We start from the raw sequence: 27515 nt of genomic DNA on the forward strand, positions 1-27515 counted from the left end.
ACGCAAATCCAAAAAATATGAATGGAGTGATAAATGACAAGTACAGGCTCATCATATTTTGTACATTTTAGATATGATTTATTCGGCAAACTTTCGAGCTGACGTCATCAAGTTTTTGGAGGGGATAAGCAAATATATTTTGACTAAACATTTATTATGCTCTTTATGACCTTAAAACATCTGCACGATTTCAGAGCATTCGGTTTTGTAGTTCCTGATTAAATCAATAAAATATATTTACGCATTCATTAATTTTTTTGAGTCACCCTGTATATGCAAATCCAAAAAATATGAATGGAGTGATAGATCACAAGTACAGACTCATCATATTTTGTACATTTTAGATATGATTTATTCCACAAACTTTTGAGCTGACGTCATCAAGTTTTTGGAGGGGATAAGCAAATATTTTTTGACTAAAGATTTATGATGCTCTTTATAGCCTTAAAACATCTGCAACATTTCAAAGCATTCTGGTTAGCAGATTAAAAATTAAATTTCAAAATGTTGTTTTATAATTTTGATTTTTTTTCCAAAAATCTGGACGTTTCGGGTGAAAAGTCGATTCAGAGTTGTAAACTACATGTGTAGGACTATGTTATTTTATACAATTGAAAACCCATTTACTATGTACAATTTTGAAGTGACGTCATCGCATTAGTGGTGGGGATGATTAGACAAATTTTGGTTAGCGTTTTACCATCTACATGATATTCTTAATATAAGTACAAAATTTCACAACAATCGGTCGAGTACTTTCGGAGATTATCTGTCTAATAAAAATCCGGGACAACAGACGGACAGACGGACAGACAGACGGAAATGGGAGACCTATTTCTTCGTCTTCTAGGGGTCATGAAAGATCGAGAAAACGTAAAAGTAGAGAGTCGGCCGACGGACTCGATTACAATACTTCCTTTGCTTACGCTCGGGAAGTAAAAACATTAACCAAACATGATATTCTGGATTAAATAGTATCAGGCAAAGAAATGGAAGGATCATAATAAACATAACCCATCTTTTGCTTTTAAAGCCCAATGTAACTCCCGATTATTAGTTTATTTTAATTATACAAAATTATACATCTTAGTTATGCAATAACAACACATTAATTTAAAGCCTTTTTGTAAAATAATTTCTTCAGATATAGCCAACCCAACGCTGGGCCCCAGGACACAACCAAGACGACATATTAATAGCGTAAGTATGAACTCTCGTATAGTAGGAAACATCCTGCACGATTTTCAGACGCTTGAAATACAAATTTAGATGCAACTGCACACTCAGCACATCTAAATTTTCAAGTTGATGTACAATGTCGTCGAAATATTTACAGCTGTCAACGTCTTCTGGTTCTGCGTCGCTTGGTAGAAGTTTAATCGCCAGTAACACATCACTAATAGATTTTTGATGAATCAATAAGTAGTAGTAAAATTCGTACTTCAGTGGATCACTCTGGCAAAATTTTTGAAGCAGCTTTTTCAAAACATTCCCAAAAATCTCAGTAACTGTCTCGCCATACCTTGCTATTAAACTGTTATGCAGGACAACAACAGAAATTGCGAAATCCTTCGGAACTTCACTTTTACATTTCATGAGTGATAAGGTTACGTAGGGTTCAAAAATACTCCCCATTTCGAATATACGTTGAAGGAGTGATAGAAGAGCCTCGATTAAAGTGTCGTTATGGAGCGACTGTTCCATGTATGTTGTAAATAACGTCGCAATGAAGTCGTGCACACGTTTAATCGAAAACTGCGCTGAGAGTTTATACTTTTCTAGCGCATTTGTAACGATGTTCATGTTCTCTTCTAACTTAGAAGACGCAATGAGATATACACTGAAGGGTTTGTTAATTTCAAGACCAGAAAACAACTCAGTTTCAATCACTCTGTCCAAAAAGTCATACGGAAGTTGTAATAGTGTTTCCTTTGAGACATTTTTGAATAACAAACCTTTGTACTTGTCATTTTTGTGAAGGATCGTCCAAACTTTCTCAAAGTGTTGCGTCTTGTAATCGGTAGGAACTTGCTTGGTTGCAATAAGTTTTATCGTAAAAGAGCCAACACTCTCTGCTGTGGATAACTTCGTAGTGAAAAGTTCCCAAGTTTCTTGGTTTGAATTATTTAAAAAATACTTAAAGCTAACTTTAACAGCCTGATCCAGTTGACAATCTCTCAAATTCTGTGTTACGACCTCTTTGTTACATATTAACGAAATAAAATAATAAGCGTGATGTGTCAAAGTTTTCTTCATTTCATCAAATAGAGGGGTTAAGTGGTTTTTTGGAACTTTGAAAATAATACTGTATAAAGGACCCAAACAAAACGGAATATATTCACCATCACAGAACTTCAGTAGTAACACCAAACTGGCAGCCGTTGAGTTAACATTCTTCATATTATTCAAAAGCGCCATCTGTATATTAAATTGTGCATTGTTTCCATCTACCTTAAATTCTGCAGGTTTGTATGTTTCAACTACAGTCAAAAAATCTTTTTCTGACAATACACACGACAAAAGGCGGCACTTTAAAGCCGTTAAGTCACGAGTGAGAAACTGAATAGCCCCTTTATCAATACTCAAGTGACTATAATATTTTAGCGACGACCAGAATTTCGTATCCTTGGCAAGTTCGCCATTTTTTATTGCGAAGGACAAAAATGAATTTAGGTTCTTCTGAACTGATTCAGGTTTATACTTCAAATACCACTTCATAAGGGATGGTGTGGCAAATTGAACGTTATTCCAGAACTCTTGCCTCAACTTTTCCAGATCTTGCGTTGACCCTTTGGAACATAGTAAAACTTCCAGAGCTTGAGGGAGTGCTGCCTCTTCATTTTTATTTTTCTTTGAGAGAACACTGCGTAAAGACTGTAATAATCTAGGATACTGAAGCACCTGTATTGTTTCCTTAGGATTTTGTGAATTGTATTTCAGACAAGCCGACAGTAATTTACAATCTAAACTCTCTATATTGGTTGTAGTCACCTTAGGAACTATTTCAATAAAAGTGGTTAAAAATCTTTTCTGAACACGTGGATCTTTGATAAATGCCACATAATCAGCAGCAAAATCATTCTTACCATAGAAATCCACAATTTCCTGCTCAATTGGTTTTTTTAACCTAGTGAGAAATTCAATGTACTTACAAAATATTTCTATGGTGTTGGAATTATACAAAGTCAGGTCAGGTCTGGCCATGATCTTTTTTATTTCGTGCCAGTGTTCTTCACTAAGTTGGCTGTAGTCACAGGATTGCCACAACAACATCTGGGGAAATTTCTGTTGGACGTCAGCACTGTCATTTTTGAAACGTTCGGTTACAAACTTTGCAACTTCTAAAAGAGCGTCGTAGTTTTTATCTATGAAACACGACTCCACTAAAAGTGCAACGTAATTGCCTCGTTCGAAGGGACATCTGGCAAAATTAACCCGTTCCTTGACTATCTGGAGACAACGCGCTGGAGAATAATACTTAAGGTACGCACCTGTGTCATCGCCACCTTTTAGTTTAGCAAATTTCTCCCTTTCTTGCGAATCGGGAATCATTTCTAATAAATACTCGTCGATTAAGTGTGGCCGCTCCTCTAGTTTTTTCGCAAAAACTTGATTATATGTGGTTATCATTAAATTGTATTGGGCTCGTCGAGGGTAGTGTTTTAAAAGTCTGGAGCTCTCTGAACTCGGCGAGTCGTCGATCTTTTTCGGGAACAGTTTTAGATAAACGGCGTTAAAATCGGGCCCTAGTTGTTTAATCAGGCAGCGAGGGTGCAAATTTTTCACATACAATTCTGGGTGAGATAAAATATCCGCTCTTTTAAGCGCAACTAATTTTTTTGTAATCCTTTTGCCCAATTTAGTCTTGAAGTTGTACTTCTGGCATAAATCGTGAAACACATTTAAATCTTTTTTTGCGATGTAGTGAAATATAGGATTAAAATCCAGAAAGTTTTGGTTTTCTTCATGTTTCACTCGTTCATCAAAATAAAGATAAATCAGATGCGGATTTTTATCAAAGAGCGATTTTAACTGACGCTGTTGTAAAGTAAGGTGATAGTTTTTTAAACTGTTTTCAATTGTAGCACAACTACAAGATGTCAGTACAATTGTAGCTAATGAAATTCCATAAATCTCCAACAATGAACTAAAAATTACATTGGCTTGTTGTTCTTCCAGAAGTGGGGCTATCTTTTTTAATACTTTGAACGTCAATTTATAGCTGAGAGTGGGTACAATCTGTGTAAGAAATCCTGGCCCAGAATCAAGAAGTGTTTGTTCAAAAAACCATTTTTGATTTAAAATTCGTTTTATTGCTATGGGATTTTCCTTTGTGAATACTTCATCTGCAAGCTCTTTGTACTTGCGAAAGTAAATTAAAAATTCTATGAAGGAACGTTGTTCTAAGTAGGTTTGAGGATGCAGCTGTGTTACTACAGTGTCGAGTAATGGGACGTTGTCTTTAAGAATAGAGGCACTGTTTAGAAGTTTTCGTAGATTCTTTTTTCTTTCGGCAATTGTTACACCCTGTATGTTGTGGAATTGGTTGGCAAAATGTGCTACAATTTCTGCCGGTTGAGTCATGGTGTGGATAAATAATTTGGACTGTTTACATAACCTCTTGAATTATTTCTATAATACGGAAAATAAACCCAATTACGTTTTTAACATATCTATACTTAATAGTCAGTTTACCTTTTGTGTTACCAAATTTGCTATGTCACTCCTTTTTTTGTTTTTTCTTAGCGATGATTTTTTTAATTAATGCTGTAATCAAAACAACTTACAATAAAGTCAATATAGGCAACCCCAGTTAACTTTGGAGTTAAATGTGTTGCATAATGATTAACTGCTTCATTTAAATTAAATTTGTAATAAAACTCAAGAATCAGTGTAGATAATACAAATTTTATGTTTAAATAACCATTGATTTGTTTTAAATTTTGCAGAGAACCAGATCTCAGTGAGTGAGTACAAGCAAGAAATTAAATTTAATAATAGGACTTAGGACCACAGTTTACCATCTGCTAGTAACTCCAAATTTCAAAAACAAGTAGGTAAGTGAAACGAGAGACTCGCACTTTCGTATTTTATGAGCTGCAAAGCGTCAAGAAAATTAAACAGTAGAAATACGTATTTGTTGTGAATTAACTGTTAATATTTAACTATTTCAGTAAATTTAGCTTAGGTAATTGTTTTAAAAAAGTCCACTATGGACTAATATACATGTTTCTTAGTTAGGTGAAAAAATTTTTTTAACCAAACAACTGTTGTTAATCGACCGTGTGATAACCCAAACATCCCGCCTTAAATTGACATGTGAAAAAGAATTAAAAGCCCGCGAAAAATTCAAAAATTCAAAAATTTTGCCTTGGCTGTGATCGTCGTACAAAATGTAACCCCACATTGTGTTTTGAAAAATGGCGGGGTGCGTTCAGATGCAAATGGTGGACCCCAAGGTTGGAAAAGTACCGCTAAATAAAACAGAAAATTAATAGAGGACACAAAATTTATTTATTCCTCCACTGACCGTCCCTAACTCCTATTCTAAATAATTATAATAATTCTGAGGTTCCAGGTATTCCTGTTTGGAAAGAATTTGAAAATGCGTTGGAGCCTCTAGCGTCTTTTCTTATAATAATTTCATTACATTTCTTAGAGGATACGTCATTTGCTAAAATTAGTCTTATCCTAGCAGGTACATACTAGCCCCACCCACTCATCCTCTCTTTTCTTAGAGGGTACGTCATTTGCCAAAATCAGTTGTGGTGACCGAATTTAAATCAAAGTTTTCGCGCTGAAACTGATTAACAGCGGCGCGAAATCACATTTGAATTATTTGAATTTGAAAAAAAAAAATTCAATCACGAAAAAGGAATCGTTAAACATAGGCAACCAAATAGACATGTCGGGGTTAATGCATGATCATTGAGTTAGATGGCAGCACGTAGCGCTAGGGAGATTTCGGTTAGAGGGTTGGTAGAGAAGCTGCATGGCGTAGGATTATTATGAATGTGCTTGTGTGAGTGTAACCACGTGGTAAGCGCTAGGTTTAAATTACTTGGTTTGGTAGTTAATAAAACGGGAGGAAGCCTTTGTTTAATGACAATCAAACATATTTTTCATAATGATACAGTTGTCCCCAACCCGCGCGGTTAATTCTTGCGCCATTTTAATCGGAGAAATGCGGACTTCCGGCCGACGCGGACACGTGCTGTAAATTTGTTGCTTTGTTTGTAAATTCACCAATCAAGTTAGTTTTTCTTAATAGTCAGCTAGTGCAAACACAATTTAACAATCAGGATTATTTAAATAAACCATTTGCTAGAAGATTTCATGAAATTCACTTAGTCAGGAAAAACACCTTATGTTTAATTACGAATAGGTCTCTGGATGCATATGCGTAAGTGTTACATTATAACACTTCTAAATTCTTCACACAAGATTGCTAATAGTTCATTTACGGCAGTTAAACAAGTTCATTATACTGCGAACTGGCTGGAGGGGTTTAAAATGTTTTCTTCCCTTAGGCGCTTATCATCGTTATCATGATTAATTCATCAGGGCATGCCTTCACAACGCCACAGATTGATTAATTTATCAAGGCATGCCTCACGACGCTACAGATTGATTACATCACCGAGACGCTTTTTCCTCGCAACGATTTTAAAATTTACATCACCGAGACGCTCTTTCCTCGGAGCGATGATTGGATATTTTTCTGTTTGTTTATTATGTGTTTTGTTGGGGTAACCAGTTCGCGGTATTTTAAACTTTCAAAGTAAATTGTTTTTTTTGAAGTAACCGATCACTTAGATCATGATATAATTTAACCTAATGTAAACTCTTTGTTTGAATCATTGATAAAGTGTGGCAATTATTAATCTCCTGTAAATTTTGTTAACTCTGCAAATTTTCACCTCTTTAATCTCACAATTTTAACCTCAGTAATTTTCATTTGTTGTATAATTTTAATTGAACGTAAATTTCATGTTCTACAGTTTTAACCTCACATAATATTTCTATTTGTACAAGTTTATTTCACACCAGAACTTTTGTTTCATAAATCCTTGCTAAGTTTGTTTTGAAAATACTTTGTTAATGAATGTTTCTATCATAAATTGTTTGATGTCCAATTTTGATCTCACATAAGATTTATTTTTTTGTTTAAAATTTCACAAGATTGTATGGCGAATTTAAATGTTGTTTATTGCTTTTTGAAACTTTAACACTTGTTCAGTTGTTGTTAATACCAGAGTTATGAGAGATTGAATATTTAAAATGGAATTGAGGTTAAATTACACAGAAAACGTGGCAGAAGCGAAGTTCGGTTCCTAGTCGAGCTGGCGAGATTTATCGTGTCACCTGTACAAGTCCACATGTTTGGACAGATTCAGGAGCGGCCGTCGATGTTGTAAAGTTCTCGGCTTCTGTCCATAGCCGAGATCCTCTTGCGGGTCTGGCGACCGTAATGGCCTAGTTCCGCAGACCACGTTCGTAATGGAGATATGTGTGCGGGTAGGCTTTGTGATAGATAGAATCACCGTCGTGGGGGGAGAATAGCCCCAGACCGGTAGCCCAAACTCCGCTTGTGCTACAACACCCCAGGGGTACTTTTGTTGTGCTCCTGTTAACTGCCGTAACTTTAAAATCTGCCGCCACACGCCCGTAATAACTTGTGTATTTGCATCCAGTTACTTAAGTCGGATTTTGCTTTGTTTTTATTAAATTTGTGATATTCAAATATTTGCATTGATTCCAAACAGATGTATAGGATGTTGCGTTTGTTTGTTTTTCATATGTGTATGTCTGTCAATTCGCGAGTGTCCCTTTTTCATATATCTTAAGGTGTTTGAAATGTAATATGTCCGTGAATAATAACAAGGGGGTTTTTGCGCTGAGGAGTAAATCTTCGCAGCTTCTTTCCTCCTGCGAGGGGGTGCCGTGCTCCCCCTCCAAAACAATTTTGTCTATTATTTCTTGCGCTCTCGAATCACATGCAGTATATGCACACTTGTATGAAAGAACGTCTTCCCACCATTTTTCAAAACCCAAAAAAAAAAACACACAACGTAGGTTCCCATTTGTTAGACGATCACAGCCAAGGCCAAATGTTGAATTTTTGAATTTTTCGCGGGCCTTTCAAACTTTTTCAAGGTCAATTTAAAGGCGGGAAGATTGGGTTATCACAAGCTCCAACCGTCCTTTCAATTTGCAACTGTTAGAGGTCTTTGATAATAATCAATCATCAGCTAGTACAGCTGTAAGCGAGAGAGTGAGAGCTATTGGTATTGTGATATGAATAACAGAGAAAGACTATTTGCACAAGCATTCTGAAAATGTATTTTGAAAGGTTATTTTGTGCTGAATAACTATCTAATAAGACATTATGCCTACGTCGTCAAAAACAATTTTTTTTGGAGATTGTTCATAGATAGTTCCAGTTAAAGGTGTACTATTGCATAATGGGAATAAATATCTAGTGTTGCGGACTGCATGCTCCATACAAACTGCAGAAACATATGAGAATATTCCACACTTGTTAAACTCTATTAACGACAAAAAGTTTGAGTGTAATTTGATGGACGATTTAAAAATTGTGGCTTTAGTAACTGGCCTCCAATCTGGATATACCAAGCATATGTGCTTCTTATGCAAGTGAAATACAAGAGAGAAAGCATTTCAACATCTGAAAACAATATTTCCTAAGCTTTCTGCTGCTAACATAAACCAAGTTAAAACTAAAATATTAGAATGAATTTCAGTTTTCATATTATGTACGTTTTCTATTTAGGAATTTTCATTGATGCGGAAAAATTTACTTGGGAATCAATTAGCTTAGTGACATAGAATCTTAGTGATCAGTGAATTTTTAGGAAACAAACGTTCCACAAATTATGTCTCATTTAAATTTCTTTGCTGATAATCTTTTCATTGAGAAATCAAGAAAGCCGAAGAAAATTTAAGAGAAAAACCCAAGTGTCCATTCTTTCCGAATACCTACATGAGGCTTTTATAAAGAGTTAGATCTTTCTACATATTCTAGGAAGGTTAAATATTCGTAGACGTAATTAAATATCTGACGACAGAAATCTGTGGAACATTTTTTAGTGCTTCTTGTGCGTTTTTCTATGTAAAATTAGAATTCACTTCATTTTTTCTAATTGTTCACAGGACGACAATAAAAATCTGAATTTTTTTTTTTGACGACATGGGTATATTATCTCTTTTAAGAGTTGTTCAGCACAAAATTACCTTTCCGACCATGTTTAGAAAATATATGTAACAAAAACACTGTTCTACTGTGTAATTAATAGTATATCTGCCGAATAAGAGCTATTTATCTGGAAGATAATTTTGTCAGGTGGTAAAAAGACCCCATTTGACATTATCCAGTAGATAAAAATTATCAGGAGGTGAAAAGACCGGCCCTTCTAATCAGTGTACTTGTTCGGATGAAAGATAATATTTTCAATTCAGTTTTAATCAAAGTGTTTAAAGATCCTATTTCACCATTAAATGAAGTTTGAAGGTTTAATCATTGAAAATAATCGAGGTTTGACTCCACGTGTTTTTTAAAAATCAGTTCGATTTATCTCAGCAAAAAAAGAAATGAATAAATAAATGGCTAAAAATCTCGAACCGCTTTGTGAAATAAAAATTTTTAAATGGCCTACAAGTCCAGACCAAATTGAGAAAAGAAAAATTTAACATTCCTGTAACCTTATAGGTATCAGTAGGTTTTTAATTTTTATTTCCAAAAACACTGTTTCAAATTGGTACTTTTCAAGAGCTTGCTTTATCGTACCCTGTGATTTAACGAAAACTTTCGATTGGGCCTTTTTCAAACAAACAGCTTTATTTTTCGGCTGAGAAGTAAACATATTTTTATAAATGCAACAACGCAGATCAGTAAATCGAAGGAATTATAGAAACAATCAAAAGGGGAAACGCAAACAATAGGTAGGTAATCAAAAATTACAGCATGACTTTTAAAACTGAATAAAAATGTTGCCTTGAAAAAATAACGATCTATATCAGTATGTGTTATTGTTACCTACTTAATAATATTTCTCAAATAAATAATGTTAACAAATTAATGTATCATAGATTACATCTCTCTTGTCTTGCGATATTTTAGTCAGAATACTAATTAGGTACTCGTAGATTGCTCTGTGTGTTAAAGTACGTAAGATCTGAACAAATCTAGAGCAAACGCCAAATACCTACATACTCAAATGAACATTTTAATTTATTCTCTTACTAAAAAAATTTATTTTGCGATTTTTTGTAGTAAAATATGTACGTTCGAAATATTAAAGTACAAATCATGTTATGCGTATGTTTCAAGTGAGTTTTTTCATGATAAAATTTTGTGTCGACCTCATCAACATTTTAGCACGGATAGATGCCTTCTGTTACAAAAATTACTAGTACGCCATTCAGAATTTACAAAATACGGCCTCACGAAAAAATTATTTAAAAAATTGGTCGGAGGTTATTTCGACAGAACTTTTTTTGCCCTCATGTACAATAAAAATAAACAAAACATAAAAAATTGAGAAGTCGAATAAATGAAAAAGTTTTAAAATCTAGGTAATAATTGAAAAAGGGAAAAATTTTAAAATCGTAAAATTTAAAATAACTAGAAAAACTGCAATTAAAATTCAAGAAATGAAAAACTGAAAAATTACGAAACCGAAAAATCTAATATTGAAAAATTCAAAAATTCACATTGAAAAAAAAAATGCAAGCAAAACATTGAAGAACCGAAAAATTGAAAAATTCCAAGAACTAAAATTGCAAAACCTAAAAATTGAATCATCCAAAAGTTGGAAAATCGAAAAACTGAAAATTTTAAAAACGAAAACTCGAATTGATGCATATCGTAAAATTGAAGAAACAAAAAATTATATAAAATTTAAAAACTGCAAATCGAAAAATTGAAGAAACTAAAAATTGAAATTGAAAAAACAAAAAATTATAAAATCAGAACATTGAAAAATCGAAAAATTGTAAAAATAAAGCAACCAAAAAACCGAAAAGAAAAACTGCATATCGACATTTCGAAAAAATGAAAAAGTTTTAAAATGCAATAATTGAAAAATGGAAAAATTCTATAATTGCGATTAAATTATATTTTTAAATTACAACTAGAAAAATTGCAAATAAAAAATTGGGGATACGAAAAATAACTAATTCAAAATTGCACACCGAAAATTTCAAAAATTTCATATTGAAAAAAACAAAAATTAGGTATAAAGTTCCGTTACATATAAAATAAAATAAAATAACCACAGGTCCTTAGCTCCCACTTATAAAATAAAATTATAAAATGAGAGCATTAAAAAACCGAAAAATTGAAGAATTAAAGAACCGATAAATTGAAAAATCAATAATCAAAAACTCGAGAAATTTTTAAAAACGCAAATCGACATATTGAAAAAATAAAGAAAATAAACCGAAACGGTAAATTGCAGATCGAAAAATTAAAAACTGAAAAATTCAAATTTGGAAATCTGAAAAGATTTAAAAACTTAAAGAAGCAACGAAAAACCTGTGGGATATTTCGATTTTTCGAACAGCATTTTTTATGGGGCTGCGGGAGTGTTATTTACGCCACTGATTTTTACTTTAGGTTTTCACCAAAAAAAAACCCAAATTTTATTATTTTTGTCAAAAAAGCGGGATTTGTTGGGTTGAACTTCAGGAAGGGACTTTCCAGCGAAATAACCTTCCACTAATTTTTTAAATTACGTCATCCATTTTCTTAAGGGGACCAACAGTTTCTGATTTAATCAATAAAACAAAATAAAATGACTCATCCATTAATTTTTTTGAGCCATCCTGTATAAGTAACTCTAAAAACTATGAGTGCGTTGATAAACCACAAGTATAGAGTCATAATATTTTTTATTTTAGAAAGGATAATTTAATAAATTAGGTACATATCTTAATAACAGTACACTGAAATAGTGGAGCGTAAAAATTTTCTAAAAACCTATCTAGAAATGCAACGAGGTGTGTACCTAATAATTTATAATTTTTAATAACTACAAGGCAATTATTGTATTTAAAATAAGTCAAAAAAAATATACTTAACTTTGCTAAAATTTTAATGTAGTCTGATATGTAAGAGATCAGTAAAAAACACGATCAAAGGCAGCCATGCATGTTTGAAGAATTATTGTACACTCTTTGAAGATAAATCTTTAAAAATCCATGACTGCCTTTGATAATGTTTTTTATTGCTCTCTCGGTATATATGGAATACTTCTGCCAAGTCTCACTTGTTTTTTTCTGAATACATTATTTGTCACTCCCTCTAATCTACTTTTATCAGAGACGTTTTTAACATGTAGTAATCTTATTTAAAAATATTTAAGCAAAAAAATAAAATTAATTTAAAATGGTGGATGCGCCAGGATAATCCACCTATGGATTTTATAAAGCAGACCTCATATTTTTGTTACCTATTGTTATTCTCCCTACAACTTTCTCAGACATTTCTAGACTCAAATGAATAACTCTATTACGTATTAAAATTTCAAAATGACTAATACATTTAGAAATGGTGGAGGCGCCGGGACAAACTTTTGAAAAACAGTATTTTTAGTATTGTTATTTTCAAAGATGAAAATAACAATAACATGAAAAAAAAACACTAACTAAACATGATGTTCTGGATTAAATCGTATCAGGCAAAGAAATGGAAGGATCATAATAAACTTAACTCATCTTTTGTTTTTAAAGCCCAATGTAACTCCCGATTTTTATTTTATTTTAATTATACAAAATTATACATCTTTGCTATGCAATAACAACAAATATTAATTTAAAGCCAATACTACACTTTTTGTAAAATAATTTCTTCAGTAATACATATAGCCAACCCTACGTATTAATACCATGAATAGTAGGAATTCTCGTATAGTAGGAAACATCCTTCACGATTTTCAAACGCTTGAAATACAAATTTAGATGCAACTGCACACTCAGCACATTTAAATTTTCAAGTTGATGAACAGCATCTTCGAAATATTTACAGCTTTCAACATCTTCTGGTTCTGCGTCGCTTGGTAGAAGTTTAATCGCCAGTAACACATCACTAATAGATTTTTGGTGAACCAGTAAGTAGTAGTAAAACTCGTACTTCAGTGGATCACTCTGGCAAAATTTTTGAAGCAGCTTTTTCAAAACATTCCCAAAAATCTCAGTAACTGTCTCGCCATACCTTGCTATCAAACTGTTATGTAGGACAACAACAGAAGCTGCGAAATCCTTCGGGACTTGATTTTTACATTTCATGAGGGATAAGGTTACGTAGAGTTCAAAAATACTCCCCATCTTGAATATACGTTGAAAGAGTGAGAGAAGAGCCTCAATCAAAGTGTCGTTCTGGAGCGACTGTTCCATGTATGTTGTAAATAACGTCGCAATGAAGTCGTGCACACGTTTAATCGAAAACTGCGCTGAGAGTTTATACTTTTCTAGTACATTTGTAACAATCCTCATATTCTCCTCTAACTTAGAAGAGGCAATGAGATATACACTGAAGGGTTTGTTAATTTCGAGACCAAAAAACAACTCAGTTTCAATCACTCTATGCAAAAAGTCGTAAGGAAGTCGTAATAGTGTTTCCTTTGATAGACTTTTGAAGAACAAATCTTTAAATTTGTTATCCTGATGAAAAATCGGCCAAACTTTCTCAAAGTGTTGCGTCTTGTACTTTATAGGAACTTGCTTGGTCGCAATAAGTTTTAACGTAGAAGAGCCAACACTCGCGGCTGTGGATAACTTCGTGGTGAAAAGTTCCCAAGTTTCTTCACTTGAATTATTTAAAAAATACTTAAAGCTGATTTTAACAGACTGATCCAGTTGACAATCTCTCAAATTCTGTATAACGACCTCTTTGTTACATATTAACGAAATAAAATAATAAGCGTGATGTGTCAAAGTTTTCTTCATTTCATCAAATAGAGGGGTTAAGTGGTTTTTTGGAACTTTGAAAATAATACTGTATAAAGGACCCAAACAAAACGGAATATATTCACCATTGCAGAACTTCAGTAGTAATACCAAACTGGCAACGGTTGAGTTAAGATTCTTCATATTATTCAAAAGCGCCATCTGTATATTAAATTTTGCATTGTTTCCATCTACCTTAAATTCTGCAGGTTTGTATGTTTCAACTACAGTCAAAAAATCTTTTTCTGACGATACATACGACAAAAGGCGGCACTTTAAAGCCGTTAAGTCACGAGTGAGAAACTGAATAGCCCCTTTATCAATACTCAAGTGACTATAATATTTTAGCGACGACCAGAATTTCGTATCCTTGGCAAGTTCGCCATTTTTTATTGCGAAGGACAAAAATGAACTTAGGTTCTTCTGAACTGATTCAGGTTTATACTTCAAAAACCACTTCATAAGGGATGCTGTGGCAAATTGAACGTTATTCCAGAACTCTTGCCTCAACTGTTCCAGATCTTGTGTTGTCCCTTTGGAACATATTAAAACTTCCAGAGCTGGAGGGAGTGCTGCCTCTTCATTTTTATTTTTCTTTGAGAGAACATTGCGTAAAGACTGTAATAATCTAGGATACTGAAGCACCTGTATTGTTTCCTTAGGATTTTGTAAATTGTATTTCAGACAAGCCGACAGTAATTTACAATCTAAACTCTCTATATTGGTTGTAGTCACCTTAGGAACTATTTCAATAAAAGTGGTTAAAAATCTTTTCTGAACACGTGGATCTTTGATAAATGCCACATAATTAGCAGCAAAATCCTTCTTACCATAAAAATCCACAATTTCCTGCTCAATTGGTTTTTTTAACCTAGTGAGAAATTCAATGTACTTACAAAATATTTCTATGGTGTTGGAATTATACAAAGTCAGGTCAGGTCTGGCCATGATCTTTTTTATTTCGTGCCAGTGTTCTTCACTAAGTTGGCTGTAGTCACAGGATCGCCACAACATCATCTGGGGAAATTTCTGTTGGACGTCAGGACTGTCATTTTTGAAACGTTCGGTTACAAACTTTGCAACTTCTAAAAGAGCGTCGTAGTTTTTATCTATGAAACACGACTCCACTAAAAGTGCAACGTAACTGCCTCGTTCGAAGGGACATCTGGCAAAATTAACCCGTTCCTTGACTATCTGAAGGCAGCGTGCTGGAGAACAATACTTAAGGTACGCATTTGTGTCATCGCCACCTTTTAGTTTAGCCAATTTCTCCCTTTCTTGCGAATCGGGAATCATTTCTAATAAATACTCGTCGATTAAGTGTGGCCGCTCCTCTAGTTTTTTCGCAAAAACTTGATTATATGTGGTTATCATTAAATTGTATTGGGTTCGTTGAGGGTAGTGTTTTAAAAGTCTGGAGCTCTCTGAACTCGGCGAGTCGTCGATCTTTTTCGGGAACAGTTTTAGATAAACGGCGTTAAAATCGGGCCCTAGTTGTTTAATCAGGCAGCGAGGGTGCAAATTCTTCACATAAAGTTCTGGATGAGATAAAATATCCACTCTTTTAAGCGCAACTAATTTTTTTGTAATCCTTTTACCCAATTTAGTCTTGAAGTTGTACTTCTGGCATAAATCGTGAAACACATTTAAATCTTTTTTTGCGATGTAGTGAAATATAGGATTAAAATCCAGAAAGTTTTGGTTTTCTTCATGTTTCACTCGTTCATCAAAATAAAGATAAATCAGATGCGGATTTTTATCAAAGAGCGATTTTAACTGACGCTGTTGTAAAGTAAGGTGATAGTTTTTTAAACTGTTTTCAATTGTAGCACAACTACAAGATGTCAGTACAATTGTAGCTAATGAAATTCCATAAATCTCCAACAATGAACTAAAAATTACATTAGCTTGTTCTTCTTCCAGAAGTGGGGCTATCTTTTTTAATACTTTGAACGTCAATTTATAGCTGAGAGTGGGTACAATCTGTGTAAGAAATCCTGGCCCAGAATCAAGAAGTGTTTGTTCAAAAAACCATTTTTGATTTAAAATTCGTTTTACTGCTATGGGATTTTCCTTTGTGAATACTTCATCTGCAAGCTCTTTGTACTTGCGAAAGTAAATTAAAAATTCTATGAAGGAACGTTGTTCTAAGTAGGTTTGAGGGTGCAGCTGTGTTACTACAGTGTCGAGTAATGGGGCGTTGTCTTTAAGAATAGAGGCACTGTTTAGAAGTTTTCGTAGATTCTTTTTTCTTTCAGCAATTGTTACACCCTGTATGTTGTGGAATTGGTTGGCAAAATTTGCTACAATTTCTGCCGGTTGAGTCATGGTGTGGATAAATAATTTGGACTGTTTACATAACCTCTTGAATTATTTCTATAATACGGAAAATAAACCCAATTACGTTTTTAAAATATCTATACTTAATAGTCAGTTTACCTTTTGTGTTACCAAATGTGCTATGTCACTCCTTTTTTTATTTTTTCTTAGCGATGATTTTTTTAATTAATGCTGTAATCGAAACAACTTACAATAAAGTCAATAGAGGCAACCCCAGTTAACTTTGGAGTTAAATGTGTTGCATAATGATTAACTGCCTCATTTACATTAAATTTGTAATAAAACTCAAGAATCAGTGTAGATAATACAAATTTTATGTTTAAATAACCACTGATTTGTTTTAAATTTTGCAGAGAACCAGATCTCAGTGAGTGAGTACAAGCAAGAAATTAAATTTAATAATAGGACCACAGTTTACTATCTGCTAGTTATTCCAAATTTCAAAAACAAGTAGGTAAGTGAAACGAGAAACTCGCACTTTCGTATTTTATGAGCTGCAAAGCGTCAAGAAAATTAAACGGTAGAAATACGTTTTTGTTGTGAATTAACTGTTAATATTTAACAATTTCAGTAAATTTAGCTTAGGTAATTGTTTTAAAAAAGTCCACTGTGGACTAATTTACATATTTCTTAGTTAGGTGAAAAACGTCGTCTAGACAGCTATGGAATTTATTTTTTTACCCATGACAACTGTTGTTCATCGACCTTGTGATAACCCAAACATCCCGCCTTAAATTGACATGTGAAAAAGAATTAAAAGCCCGCGAAAATTAAAAAATTTTGCCTTGGCTGTGATCGTCGTACAAAATGTAACCCCACATTGCGTTTTGAAAAATGGCGGGGTGCGTTCAGATGCAAATGGTGGACCCAGGTTGGAAAAGTACCGCTAAATAAAACAGAAAATTTATGGAGGACACAAAATTTATTTATTCCTCCACTGACCGTCCGTAACTCCTATTCTAAATAATCTAAATCTGATAGCTCGAAAAGGAACCTCGCACTCCGCTTCCGCCAAGTGTTATTGTGTTATTTACCTCAATTACATTTTAAATGTTCAATTTCTATAACGATGACATTAAACTACAACTGAAGAAGTGTCAAAGTTTCAACAAAGAGCAATAAACAACATTTAAATTCGCCATACACTCTCGTGAAATATGAAATAGCAAAGAATTCTTGTCTGAGATTAAGACTGGAAAGCAGGTAATTTTATGATGGAAGCATCAATCAACAAAATATTTACAAAACAAAAAAAACTAGCAAAGATTTATAAAAACAAAAGATCTGGTGTGAAATAAACTTGTAAAGATAAAATATTACGTGAGGTTAGAAACTGAAAGTTTACGTTCAGTTTAAATTATACAACAAAGAAAATTACTGAAATTAAAATTGTGAGATAGAGAAATATTGTATGTGGTGAAAATTGCTAACAAAAGCTAACAAATTTACATGAGATTAATATTTGCCACACTTTATCAACGATATTTATTAACGATTCAAACAAAAAGATTTTTTTCATTTACCATATACCATGTCGCAATCGCAACATGCTCGAGACATCGATCCAGGTGGAAATGTCGAAAAAGTGTGTAGAAAGTGCAAAGAAAAAGTTCAAGTTGTGTTTACTAAATGTGCAAAGTGTGACAAGTATTATCATAAAAGTTGTATGCAGCAACTCATAAATAGAGGCAAACAATTTACAACAATTACAGATAAAGTCATGTTATGCGAAGATCATTGCCGTGACATCAGTACAATTGAAGCAACTTTTCAAGATGCGATCCAAACACTTAAAGTTGCAAATAACACCCTTAAGAAGGAAAATGACGACTTAAAAAAAAAACTAGAATTAACACAACTTCAATTGAAAAATGACCCACAAAACATTATCAGCCAGGTGAAAGCGGAATTCTCTGATTGTTTCTTATCTATGAAAAAAGAAATCAATGATACTATAAATGGGAAGTTCATTGAACTTCAAAATTCGATGGGAATACCCGAAATTCAAGTCAACCAGGAGCAGAGTCTTCCTCCCAAAAAATCATACAGCGAAACAGTCAAACGTGAGAAAGACGTTGTTATATTAAGACCAAAAAATAGGCAAGAGACATCAGCTACAATTGAAACACTGAAACAGAAAATCAAACCTGAACAAATTGAAGTTGGAATTACGAAAATTAAACCTTTAAAAGACGGCGGAATCGCCGTAACATGCAACAATCAAGAAGAAACTAGAAAACTGGAAGAGGTAGCAAAAGTTAACCTGGGTGATAATTTCCACATAAAAAAAATAGAATTGCGAAACCCCAAAATTAAAATTGTTGGACTTGCTCAAAATCTTAATGTGGAAGACTTAAAAGAATGTCTCATTAAGCAAAACGCCGAACTTAAAGATATAACGGGTATTTTCAAACTCGTAACTTGCAAGAAAATGATCAAAAAATATTTAGCCATTATTGAAGTTGATCCAAACACTTTCTCCAAATTTATGGCCTTAAAAACAGTTTTTATACAATGGAGTGAGTGCGCCCTGTATGAACATGTTAACACTCTTAGATGTTTCAAATGTGGTGGCTTTAACCATATGGCTGAGAAATGTAAAGAAAATCATCCGAAATGTCTGAATTGTGGAAACGATGATCATTCTGAAAAAGAGTGTGAACAGGAACCCATATGTATAAACTGCGTGAAAGTCAACAAGAAATTAAATTTGCAGTTAAATATTGAACACTCTCGTTTTGATTGTAACTGTGAGGTATACAAAAGACAAGTGGAAATTAACAAAAATAAAATTAACTACGTTGCATAGCAACCAACTGATAAAGAAGAAAACTTTAAGGTGCTTTTTCTAAACGTACAATGTTTGAGGAACAAAGTTAATATTATGGGCGCATTGTTGCAAACTTATAAATTTGACGTTTTGTGCTTAAGTGAACACTGGCTCACTACCACTGAAACAGAATTTGTCTTCTTCGAAAAATTTATAACAGCAGCAGCTTATGCAAGAATGCAACATTCCCATGGAGGCGTTATCCAACTCGTTGATTACAATAAAAACTTCAGATCTTTAACTAATGTTACGAATTTATCAGTCGAAAAAGATTGTGAAATGGTAGGTACGTACTTCCCTGCATTTTATCTGTATATTGTTGTCATTTATAGATCACCTTCCGGAGACTTTAAAAATTTCATTGACAAAATAACACAAGTGTTTAACTGTTTAGACTTTAAAAATAGGAATATATTACTTGGTGGCGATTTTAATCTACATTTTGAGAAAAAGGATGATAAAACTGTTAAAGTTTTAACTGACTTAATGACAAGTTTCGGCATGAAACATTTAGTAAATTTCCCAACGAGAGGATTATCTCGCTTAGATAATGTTTACACTAATATTACACCAGATTGTTGTAAAGTTATGCCGTTTAAGGATGATGTATCCGATCACACTGGTGTAGTGATATCGTTACAAAATATAATAGGTCTTAAAATATGCAAAGAAGACAAACAAGAAATTAAAATTGTAAAACCTATAACACAATATGGAAAATTTATCTTCTTCACTATACTTAGTAAAGCCAGGTGGGATTTCATAAATTCGGATATTGATATAGAAAATAAATTTACCATGTTTTTAAATACAATGTGCCACTACTTTGACTTAGCCTTTCCATCTAAGACAGTTGTTTCTTGTAGACATAATTCTAATAATTGTAAATGGTTTACTAGTGACTTATATAAAATGAGAGGAACCTTAGAATTGATTAAAGATGCATATAAGTTACACGGTACTACAGAATTAAAAACACTCCTAGATTCGTATAAAAAGCGGTATAAATTATCTATTAAAAAAGCAAAAATCAACGCAGCAGAAAAATTTGTTTTTGATAATAAAAATAAGCCAAGAGCATTGTGGACCATTGTCAATAATCACAAAGCTAAGAAAATATCTTGTGTCCAGGTAAGAGATGCTATAAATAGTTTACATAATAGTAACGCCAAAGATATATATGGTTTTTCTGTCCCATTAATAAAATATGTAAAAAATTTACTAATTTCTGAGATCACGAAATTGTGTAATTATTGTATAGAAAAAAGTATCTTCCCTTCTTGTTTGAAAGTGGCCTTAGTTGTGCCTATACATAAAAAAGGAGACTCTGATGAATTAAACAATTACCGGCCTATTTCTCTTCTCCCTGTTTTGTCCAAGATATTAGAGAAACTACTGCTTAATCAAATTTTAGATTATTTACAAGCAAATGATATCTTATCGCAGTGCCAATGTGGATTTTCCAAAGGTCGCTCTACCATATCACCAATTTTAGATTTTATTAATAATGTTTTTCAATCTTTTGAATCTAAAAAATTTTACTCCACATCTTTTTTGGACCTCAGCAAAGCGTTTGATTGTGTTTCCCATGACATTCTAATAAGAAAACTATTTTATTATAATTTTCATCCTAGTGCTACGAAGCTACTATTGTCTTATCTTAGTACCCGAAGTCAATGTGTTAAAATAGATGGAAAACTATCAAGCAAATTGAATGTTGAATATGGTGTGCCTCAAGGGTCTATATTGGGACCGGTACTTTTCTTACTATATATAAATGATCTACCAAACCTTCTTAATCAGACTGACATAATTTTGTATGCTGATGATACAACTATATAAGTACATCAGATTTATCTTTAGATAACCTTACTACCAAAAAGAAGCAACTTAATACTTTAGCTGAAGAATGGTTTGTAATCAACAGATTGTCCTTAAATAAAGACAAAACTGTCCAGATGTTATTCACCTTAAAACACACTGTTTTAGACAATACCTATTCAGCCGTTACAAAATTTCTTGGTTTACACATCGATTGTCAATTGAACTGGCACAAACATGGAGAACAAGTCTCAAATAAAATTTCCAAAGGTATATATTTTTTAAGATTCATGTCTAACAGTCTCTCACAAACTTTTCTTAGAACAGTATATTTTGCTCTAATACATTCTCATCTTCAGTATGGTATCTTGGTTTGGGGTCACTCGTCCTCACTTCAAAGTGTGTTTAAACTACAACGAAGAGCTGTCAGAGTCATAGCTAACATTGGATATAGAGACGACTGCAGGCAGTATTTTAGGGAACTGAATATTATCACATTACCCTCTTTATTTATTTATAAATGTTTGGAATATATTGTCACTAATCTTACATCCTTCCCGTTACTTAATGAAAGTCATCAATATTATACAAGAACGGAGATGGTTGCATGTAATACATTAAGGTTGACTAAAACTAGAGATGGAACGCATTATTTAGCTATTAAATATTATAATATTATTCCCACATTAATTAAAAAACTTCCACCAAAAATCTTTTTACATAAAATAAAAAAATATCTCGTAGAAAAAACTTTCTACAATTGTGATGAATTTTTAAGAAATAATTTTAGTGATTTAGTTGCAGAAGCTGTGTAATTTAATTTAATTTAATATTTAAGTAGATAATTTTATTTTATGTTTTATGTATTTATGTATTACATATATACATATATATAACAAATTAATTCTTTATTTTATTATAAGAAAAATGTAACGATGAATGTAATTTTATTTTGACGTGTGTAAATACTTGTATTCTAACACAAATATACTATATATCTATCTATCTATCATTATGCCACGATTCAAGCGATTGGTTTCTTAAAACAATTTGTTTTGAAGGTTTATATCGTGGACTGTTTACCCCAAACAAAACATATGATAAACAAATACAAAATGCATCAGGCGTTGAGAGGAAAACTCCTCGGTGATGTAATTTGCAAAAGAGAAATCTTTAATCCCCCCGTTAGTCCACGATATTATATTTTGAATTCTGCTACACTTTTCTACGGTCTTTTTCCACAGTGGGGCAACGTTAGGTTAATTTAACTGCCATAAATGAACTATTAGCAATCTTGTGTGAAGAATTAAGAAGTGTTATAATATAACACTATATAAAGTATTAGCATCCAGAAACGTTATTCGTAACTTTGTAAACAAAGGGTGTTATCCGGACCAAGTGAATTTCATGAAATCTCCTAGTGAGTGATTTATCTAAACAAATCTAATCTGTTAAATTGCGTTAGAACCAGTTAACGATTAAACTCCTAAGATGAACTGTGAATTTACAAACAATGAATTAAATTTACAGGTGTTAGCGTCGGTCGAAAATTCACATTTTTCCGCTTCGAAAGTCGCAAGAATCAGCTACTAAACTTACCTAATACACAGAACCAAGCCAACAATGACGCTTTCACCATCCCTCCACCAAGCAGCCATCTTTTTGCTACCAAACCGCCCTCTTCTACCAACCCTCTAACTAAAAATTCCAAGCAGAACTATCCACTACCCAAAAAGCGCTAACGTGCACATGGTTGCCAATTATTTTTGACAGAATTTTTTTTTAATTCGAATTATTCAAATATGATTTCGCGCCGCTGTTAATTTTGTTTCAGCGTGAACTTTTGATTCAAACTCGGTCACCACACAATGTACAAAGATATCTTGTGTTGTTTTATTTGTAATAATTTGGTAAAATTTCATTTGACAACAATGTTTGCCTGATATAAAGCGAAGGTATGCTAAGATCACTTTAAATACATTATCATCAGAGTTGGGCAAAGCCGAAGTGATGGGGAATTAATCAGACAAATATTAAAAACAACTCTGCAGTCTCAGCCTCAGTGACGTTTGATCCAATTCAGGTTTTATCTAATCAGAATGATCACGAAAATTGTGATGTTGAACAGTCATTTTTAATTTCTAAAGCATTTTAACATCTAGAAGAACTTGTATAACTGAGGAAAACCGAGAAAAAGTAGTACTCCTAATTGTTATTAAGAATTCCCGAAGTTGTAGGCCACGACTGCAATAGCGCTGGCGATCGGACGGCAATGAGCATCATTTCCGCGATGCCGAAGTCTGCTTTCATATACTGGGTTACACTTAATTATTTAAATGCCCCAGCCACACTTAGTCACGTGATTCGTACATTGTTTTTTTTGCGAAATGCGTTCAAATGCAAGGTTGTGAACCCCAAGGTTGGAAAAACGCTCCTACAAGAGGAAACACTGTTTATTATTCCTCCGTTCTCGACAGGTAAAATTTGGAAACCTGTTGCAAAAATCATCTCCAGCTTTCAAAACTGAAATCAAGTGTTACAAATAAAGTATATACAACAAATCATAACCGAGCATAATGCACTTAAGTTTCTTAGGGTATATGTAGAATACTTAACTTCGGTATTCGAAATGAATTAATTATATGATTTAACAAAAGCATATATTCTTTTAGTAATAACAATATCAAATAAGTACATATAAAAATTAGTGCATTAATCACACACACTGCTGCCTTTTTGCTACTCTAAGTAAAGCTGTAAATGCAGCTGCACCGTTTCATCTTTATTGTCCTTCAAAGGATCCAACGTCTTATAATACAAAAGTGCGCTTTCTTTAAGCTGGGGGCGAGCTTGAGGTAGCAAGTTAATAACTAACAATACATCTTCTACACTCTTCTTACTGTTCAACAACGAGCAGTAAAAATCGTAAGTGGACACAGAATCTGAACAAAATTTCGGCAGTGTTTGATTGACACAATCGGCAAAAATCTTGCAAACCAGCTTCCCATACGTATTTACGAAATCGTTGTTTAAAGCAACAACCGAGCTGACCAAATTCGCGCCCTTTTGGTTTTTAAATTGCATAATTTTTAGCAGAACGAACTCTTCAAAAGCTTCACCCGGGGAAAAAATTTTGATAAAACCTTCCGTAAACGTCGTAACTAGAGTCAGATCGGTTTTATCGCAATCCATATACAATTTGTGCAAAGTCGTGACAAAATTCTTCAACTTTTCCCTCGCTTCGGACGACCGCAGTGACCAACGCTTCTGTTTGAAGGTTCGCAGAATATCGAAAATAACGTCGAATTTTAGCGTGTCTGGGCAATACAGCAAGTAACAACTCAAAACGAAGTCCGACTTTTTGATATCAAACAAGTCGTTCTTTAGTGATGTAAAGAAGTTGGTTGTTAGTTGACCGGCGAATTCTTTTTGGAGCTTGTCAACTAGGACGGTCGTAAACCGGTTGCGTTTCTGTCTAAAGACTTCAAAAGCGTACTCGAAGTATCTAGTTCTATAGTTTTTGGGCGCGGGTTTGTTGACTAGCAATAAGGAAGTAAAGTGGTCGTTATTGTCCAGTTTTGGTAATTTGTGCTTGAAAACGTCCCATGAAGACTGTGACGGGTTTTTGACGAAGTGTTGGTAGCTCATTGCTACTGACTGGCTCAAAGAGCACGACTTTAAAGTCTGGAGGATTATAGTCTCATTCTGGGTCACACAAACGAAGTAAAATCCGTGTTTTTTTACTGAAACGGCTCCAGTGGCGCATAGTTTGTCTAAAATTGCTTTGACGCGATCTTCAGGAATTTTGTACAGACAACTGTGTAGAGGACTAACACATGAAGCTACATAGTCTCCATTTAAAAATTGGAACAAGATTGTGACTATGTCTGCAGGTTCGTTCACCTGCACGAACGACTTTAACAAGTTTCTTTGAAACTGGAAAGCTTTGTTTTCTTCGTTGTTAAGCATATCCACTGTTGGTTTAGAAGGTTTGTAACTTTCAACCAATTTGACGAAATTTTTGGCTGGCATGACTAGAGATAATGGTTCAATGAGAGAATTTTTTTCCTCTAAATTGTCATCACGTAGTTTACTCATACAGAAGTCAATTATCGCTTTGTCCATATGTAGGTGACTGTAGCACTTTGCGCTTTTCCAAATTTGTGGAGTTTGTTTGTACGAGAAGGTCGGGTACCAAAATTTCCCAAAAATTGAGAAATTCGGATAGCAAAATTTCCCAAAAATTGCGACATCAAGGAATGTGTTAATCTTTGCCATTACTAAATCTGGTTTATGTTTAAGGAACCACACGGTGAGACCTATCGTGGCAAAATTCTCCAAATTATCCCAATAAAGCTTTACCAAATTTTCGAATTCTTCACTTCCATGACCACTACAAATTAACCACTCCACTGCAGCTGCAAAGTTATTACTTTCAACTTCAGCTTCACCACTCAGACCATTTTTAACCGACTGTATTAGTCTTTCATAACTAAAAATACTGATTTTGTCGTCAGAGTGCTTCAAATTGTATTTCCTGCATTCCAGAATTAGAAGAATATCAATTTTTTCAATTGTGACGTCGTCATAAAGTATTTCTGGTGCACTTTTAATAAGAAACATTAGCAATCTTTTTCCCATTTGAAACCGCCGTGGAAAATCAGACAAACAATTAACGCACTTCGTTGTTTTGAAGAAACTGACGAGTTCACCTTCACTTTGAACTTCTTGGTGACAGGTGAATTCAAAGTACTTGAAAGCGAGTGGCCCTGAGTTAAAATTCTCCGCTTTGGTTATAATTTGTTTGATGTATTGCCAGTGCGTCTCGCTTAAATGGTCAAAAATATAATTATATTTTGGATTTGTTAGCTTTTCTAAAAATTTTGTATGTACCTCTTCAGTGTCATTTTTTAAATACCCACACAGCAATTCACAGACTGTCAGTAAAGTTCCACAATCCTGATTTAGCAAACAACATTCAGTTATTGTTTTAACATACTGAGCCCTTTTTGTGGCTGGACTCAACAGGTTAATTTTTGGTTTGATTACATTTATACAATTCACAGCCTTCAAATATTTTAAGTGTTGTTCGTTTTTGTCATGTTCTCCCATAAATTTTGCCCACTTTTCACGTTCGTCGGGGTCAGAGATCATTGCTAACATGTAGTGATGGTTGTTGTTATTATTATTATTATTAATAGAAGCACATGTACTTTCTAAATTGTCATAAAAAATTTCGTTGAACGTTTTTTCAAACAAGGGAAATTGGCGTTTTTTCGTGTAGAAAGTTAGAAGTCTCGCTGCATCATTCCAACGTGAAAAAACGGAATTAGTGTCTCTTGGAAACAGTTTAAAATAGACTTGCTCAAAGTCTTTACCCAGTTTTCTGACAAAACGCGCTGAATTTAAATTTTTAGCAAAAAATTCTGGTTTAGCAATGATGTTGTCTCTGTTATATTGCACAATTTTTTTGGTTGATCGTTTCCCAATTCTACAATACTGAATTTTGTATTTTTCTAGTAATTTGCAGCACATTTCTGGATTTTTCCTTGCAATGAATTGTATTATTGGGTTCGAATTTAAAAATTCTGAATTACCCTCATGTTTCACCCGTTCATCTAAGTAAACATAAATCAAGTCAGGTTTCTTGTTGTATAGAAGTTTGAGTTGATTGGTCCACAACTTGATGGGGTGGTTTCTCAACATCTGTTCGATTTTATCACAGCTACAACTGGTTAAAACATTTGAAGCAACAAAAAAACCATATCTTTTGAGAAGTGCGTCTAAAAGTTGATCACTTTGCTCTTCATTTAAAATAAACGATAGTTTCCTCAGAATTTTGATGCGCAGGTTGTAACCCAGCGTTGGTAAAAATTGATTCACAAAGTCGGTGTTTTTCTCTTGAAATATTCTTTCAAAAAACCAGGTTTGTTTGCTGATTTTATTGACGACTATATCATTTCCGGATAAAAATTCGTTTGACAATTCTCTAAAGCGGCGAAAGTAGATTAAAAAATCGACATAAAAGAGTTTTTCCAGGTGGGTTTCAGCTACTAACTGTTGTGTAATTAAATCCAGTAAAGCTTCATTTTGGTGCAGCGACGTGTTTCTTTGCAGCAAGAGGAAAAAACTTTTTCTCTTTTCTGCGACTGTTACACCTTGTAAATTATGGAATTCCGTCGTAAATGCATCGGGTGTAGTCATTTTGCTGTAAATTAATTTAAGCATGATAAACATCGAATGAAGGATTTTCATGTAATACCTTTGAAGTGCACTTGGTGACTTTCTAAAATTATTAATTTATAATCTTCCCCATTCAATTTTATCCAAAATACAACCATAAAAAATCCGGTTGTCAAATTGTCAATGTCATTTTCAGCTGTTAATGTCATTCGTAATCGTAATACCAATCCTTCCACACTAAAAGTCCTCGATTGTTGTTCGTAGCACAGAATTTCGTAGTCACGTGATAAACAAAATGATAATTTAAATTAACGAAAAAATAACGTGTATAACCAGTAAAATATTAATCATTTTTAATAAGGTGTAGCGATTT

The 27515-nt window shown here is 33.5% G+C and overlaps 3 protein-coding genes and 1 long non-coding RNA gene across 4 annotated transcripts; 1 reads left to right on the plus strand and 3 right to left on the minus strand.

Annotated features, from left to right (window-relative positions):
- Positions 1 to 1019: 1019 nt before the first annotated feature.
- LOC135139199 (uncharacterized) lies at positions 1020 to 4798 on the minus strand. The gene is made up of 2 exons (XM_064069335.1): positions 4696 to 4798; positions 1020 to 4632 (listed from the first exon to the last, which is right to left on the minus strand). The coding sequence occupies exon 2, from the start codon at positions 4582 to 4584 to the stop codon at positions 1141 to 1143; it is 3444 nt and encodes a 1147-aa protein (XP_063925405.1). The 5' UTR covers positions 4585 to 4632; positions 4696 to 4798; the 3' UTR covers positions 1020 to 1140.
- LOC135139208 (uncharacterized) lies at positions 3394 to 17167 on the plus strand. Its single transcript, XR_010282140.1, has 4 exons — positions 3394 to 3483; positions 4950 to 5057; positions 16662 to 16762; positions 16943 to 17167. It is a non-coding gene; the product is annotated as an uncharacterized LOC135139208 (long non-coding RNA).
- On the minus strand, positions 12745 to 16510 carry LOC135139200 (uncharacterized). Its single transcript, XM_064069336.1, has 2 exons — positions 16408 to 16510; positions 12745 to 16344 (listed from the first exon to the last, which is right to left on the minus strand). The coding sequence occupies exon 2, from the start codon at positions 16294 to 16296 to the stop codon at positions 12895 to 12897; it is 3402 nt and encodes a 1133-aa protein (XP_063925406.1). The 5' UTR covers positions 16297 to 16344; positions 16408 to 16510; the 3' UTR covers positions 12745 to 12894.
- A 6450-nt stretch (positions 17168 to 23617) lies between the features above and the next one.
- LOC135139379 (uncharacterized) lies at positions 23618 to 27400 on the minus strand. Its single transcript, XM_064069587.1, has 2 exons — positions 27222 to 27400; positions 23618 to 27167 (listed from the first exon to the last, which is right to left on the minus strand). The coding sequence occupies exon 2, from the start codon at positions 27161 to 27163 to the stop codon at positions 23699 to 23701; it is 3465 nt and encodes a 1154-aa protein (XP_063925657.1). The 5' UTR covers positions 27164 to 27167; positions 27222 to 27400; the 3' UTR covers positions 23618 to 23698.
- Positions 27401 to 27515: the final 115 nt, after the last annotated feature.

This window comes from Zophobas morio, unplaced genomic scaffold (genome assembly GCF_036711695.1).
Source record: "Zophobas morio isolate AGI-343-1 ecotype UQ-CSIRO unplaced genomic scaffold, CSIRO_AGI_Zmor_V1 ptg000031l, whole genome shotgun sequence".
In the NCBI taxonomy this organism is placed as follows: Eukaryota; Metazoa; Arthropoda; class Insecta; order Coleoptera; family Tenebrionidae; genus Zophobas; species Zophobas morio.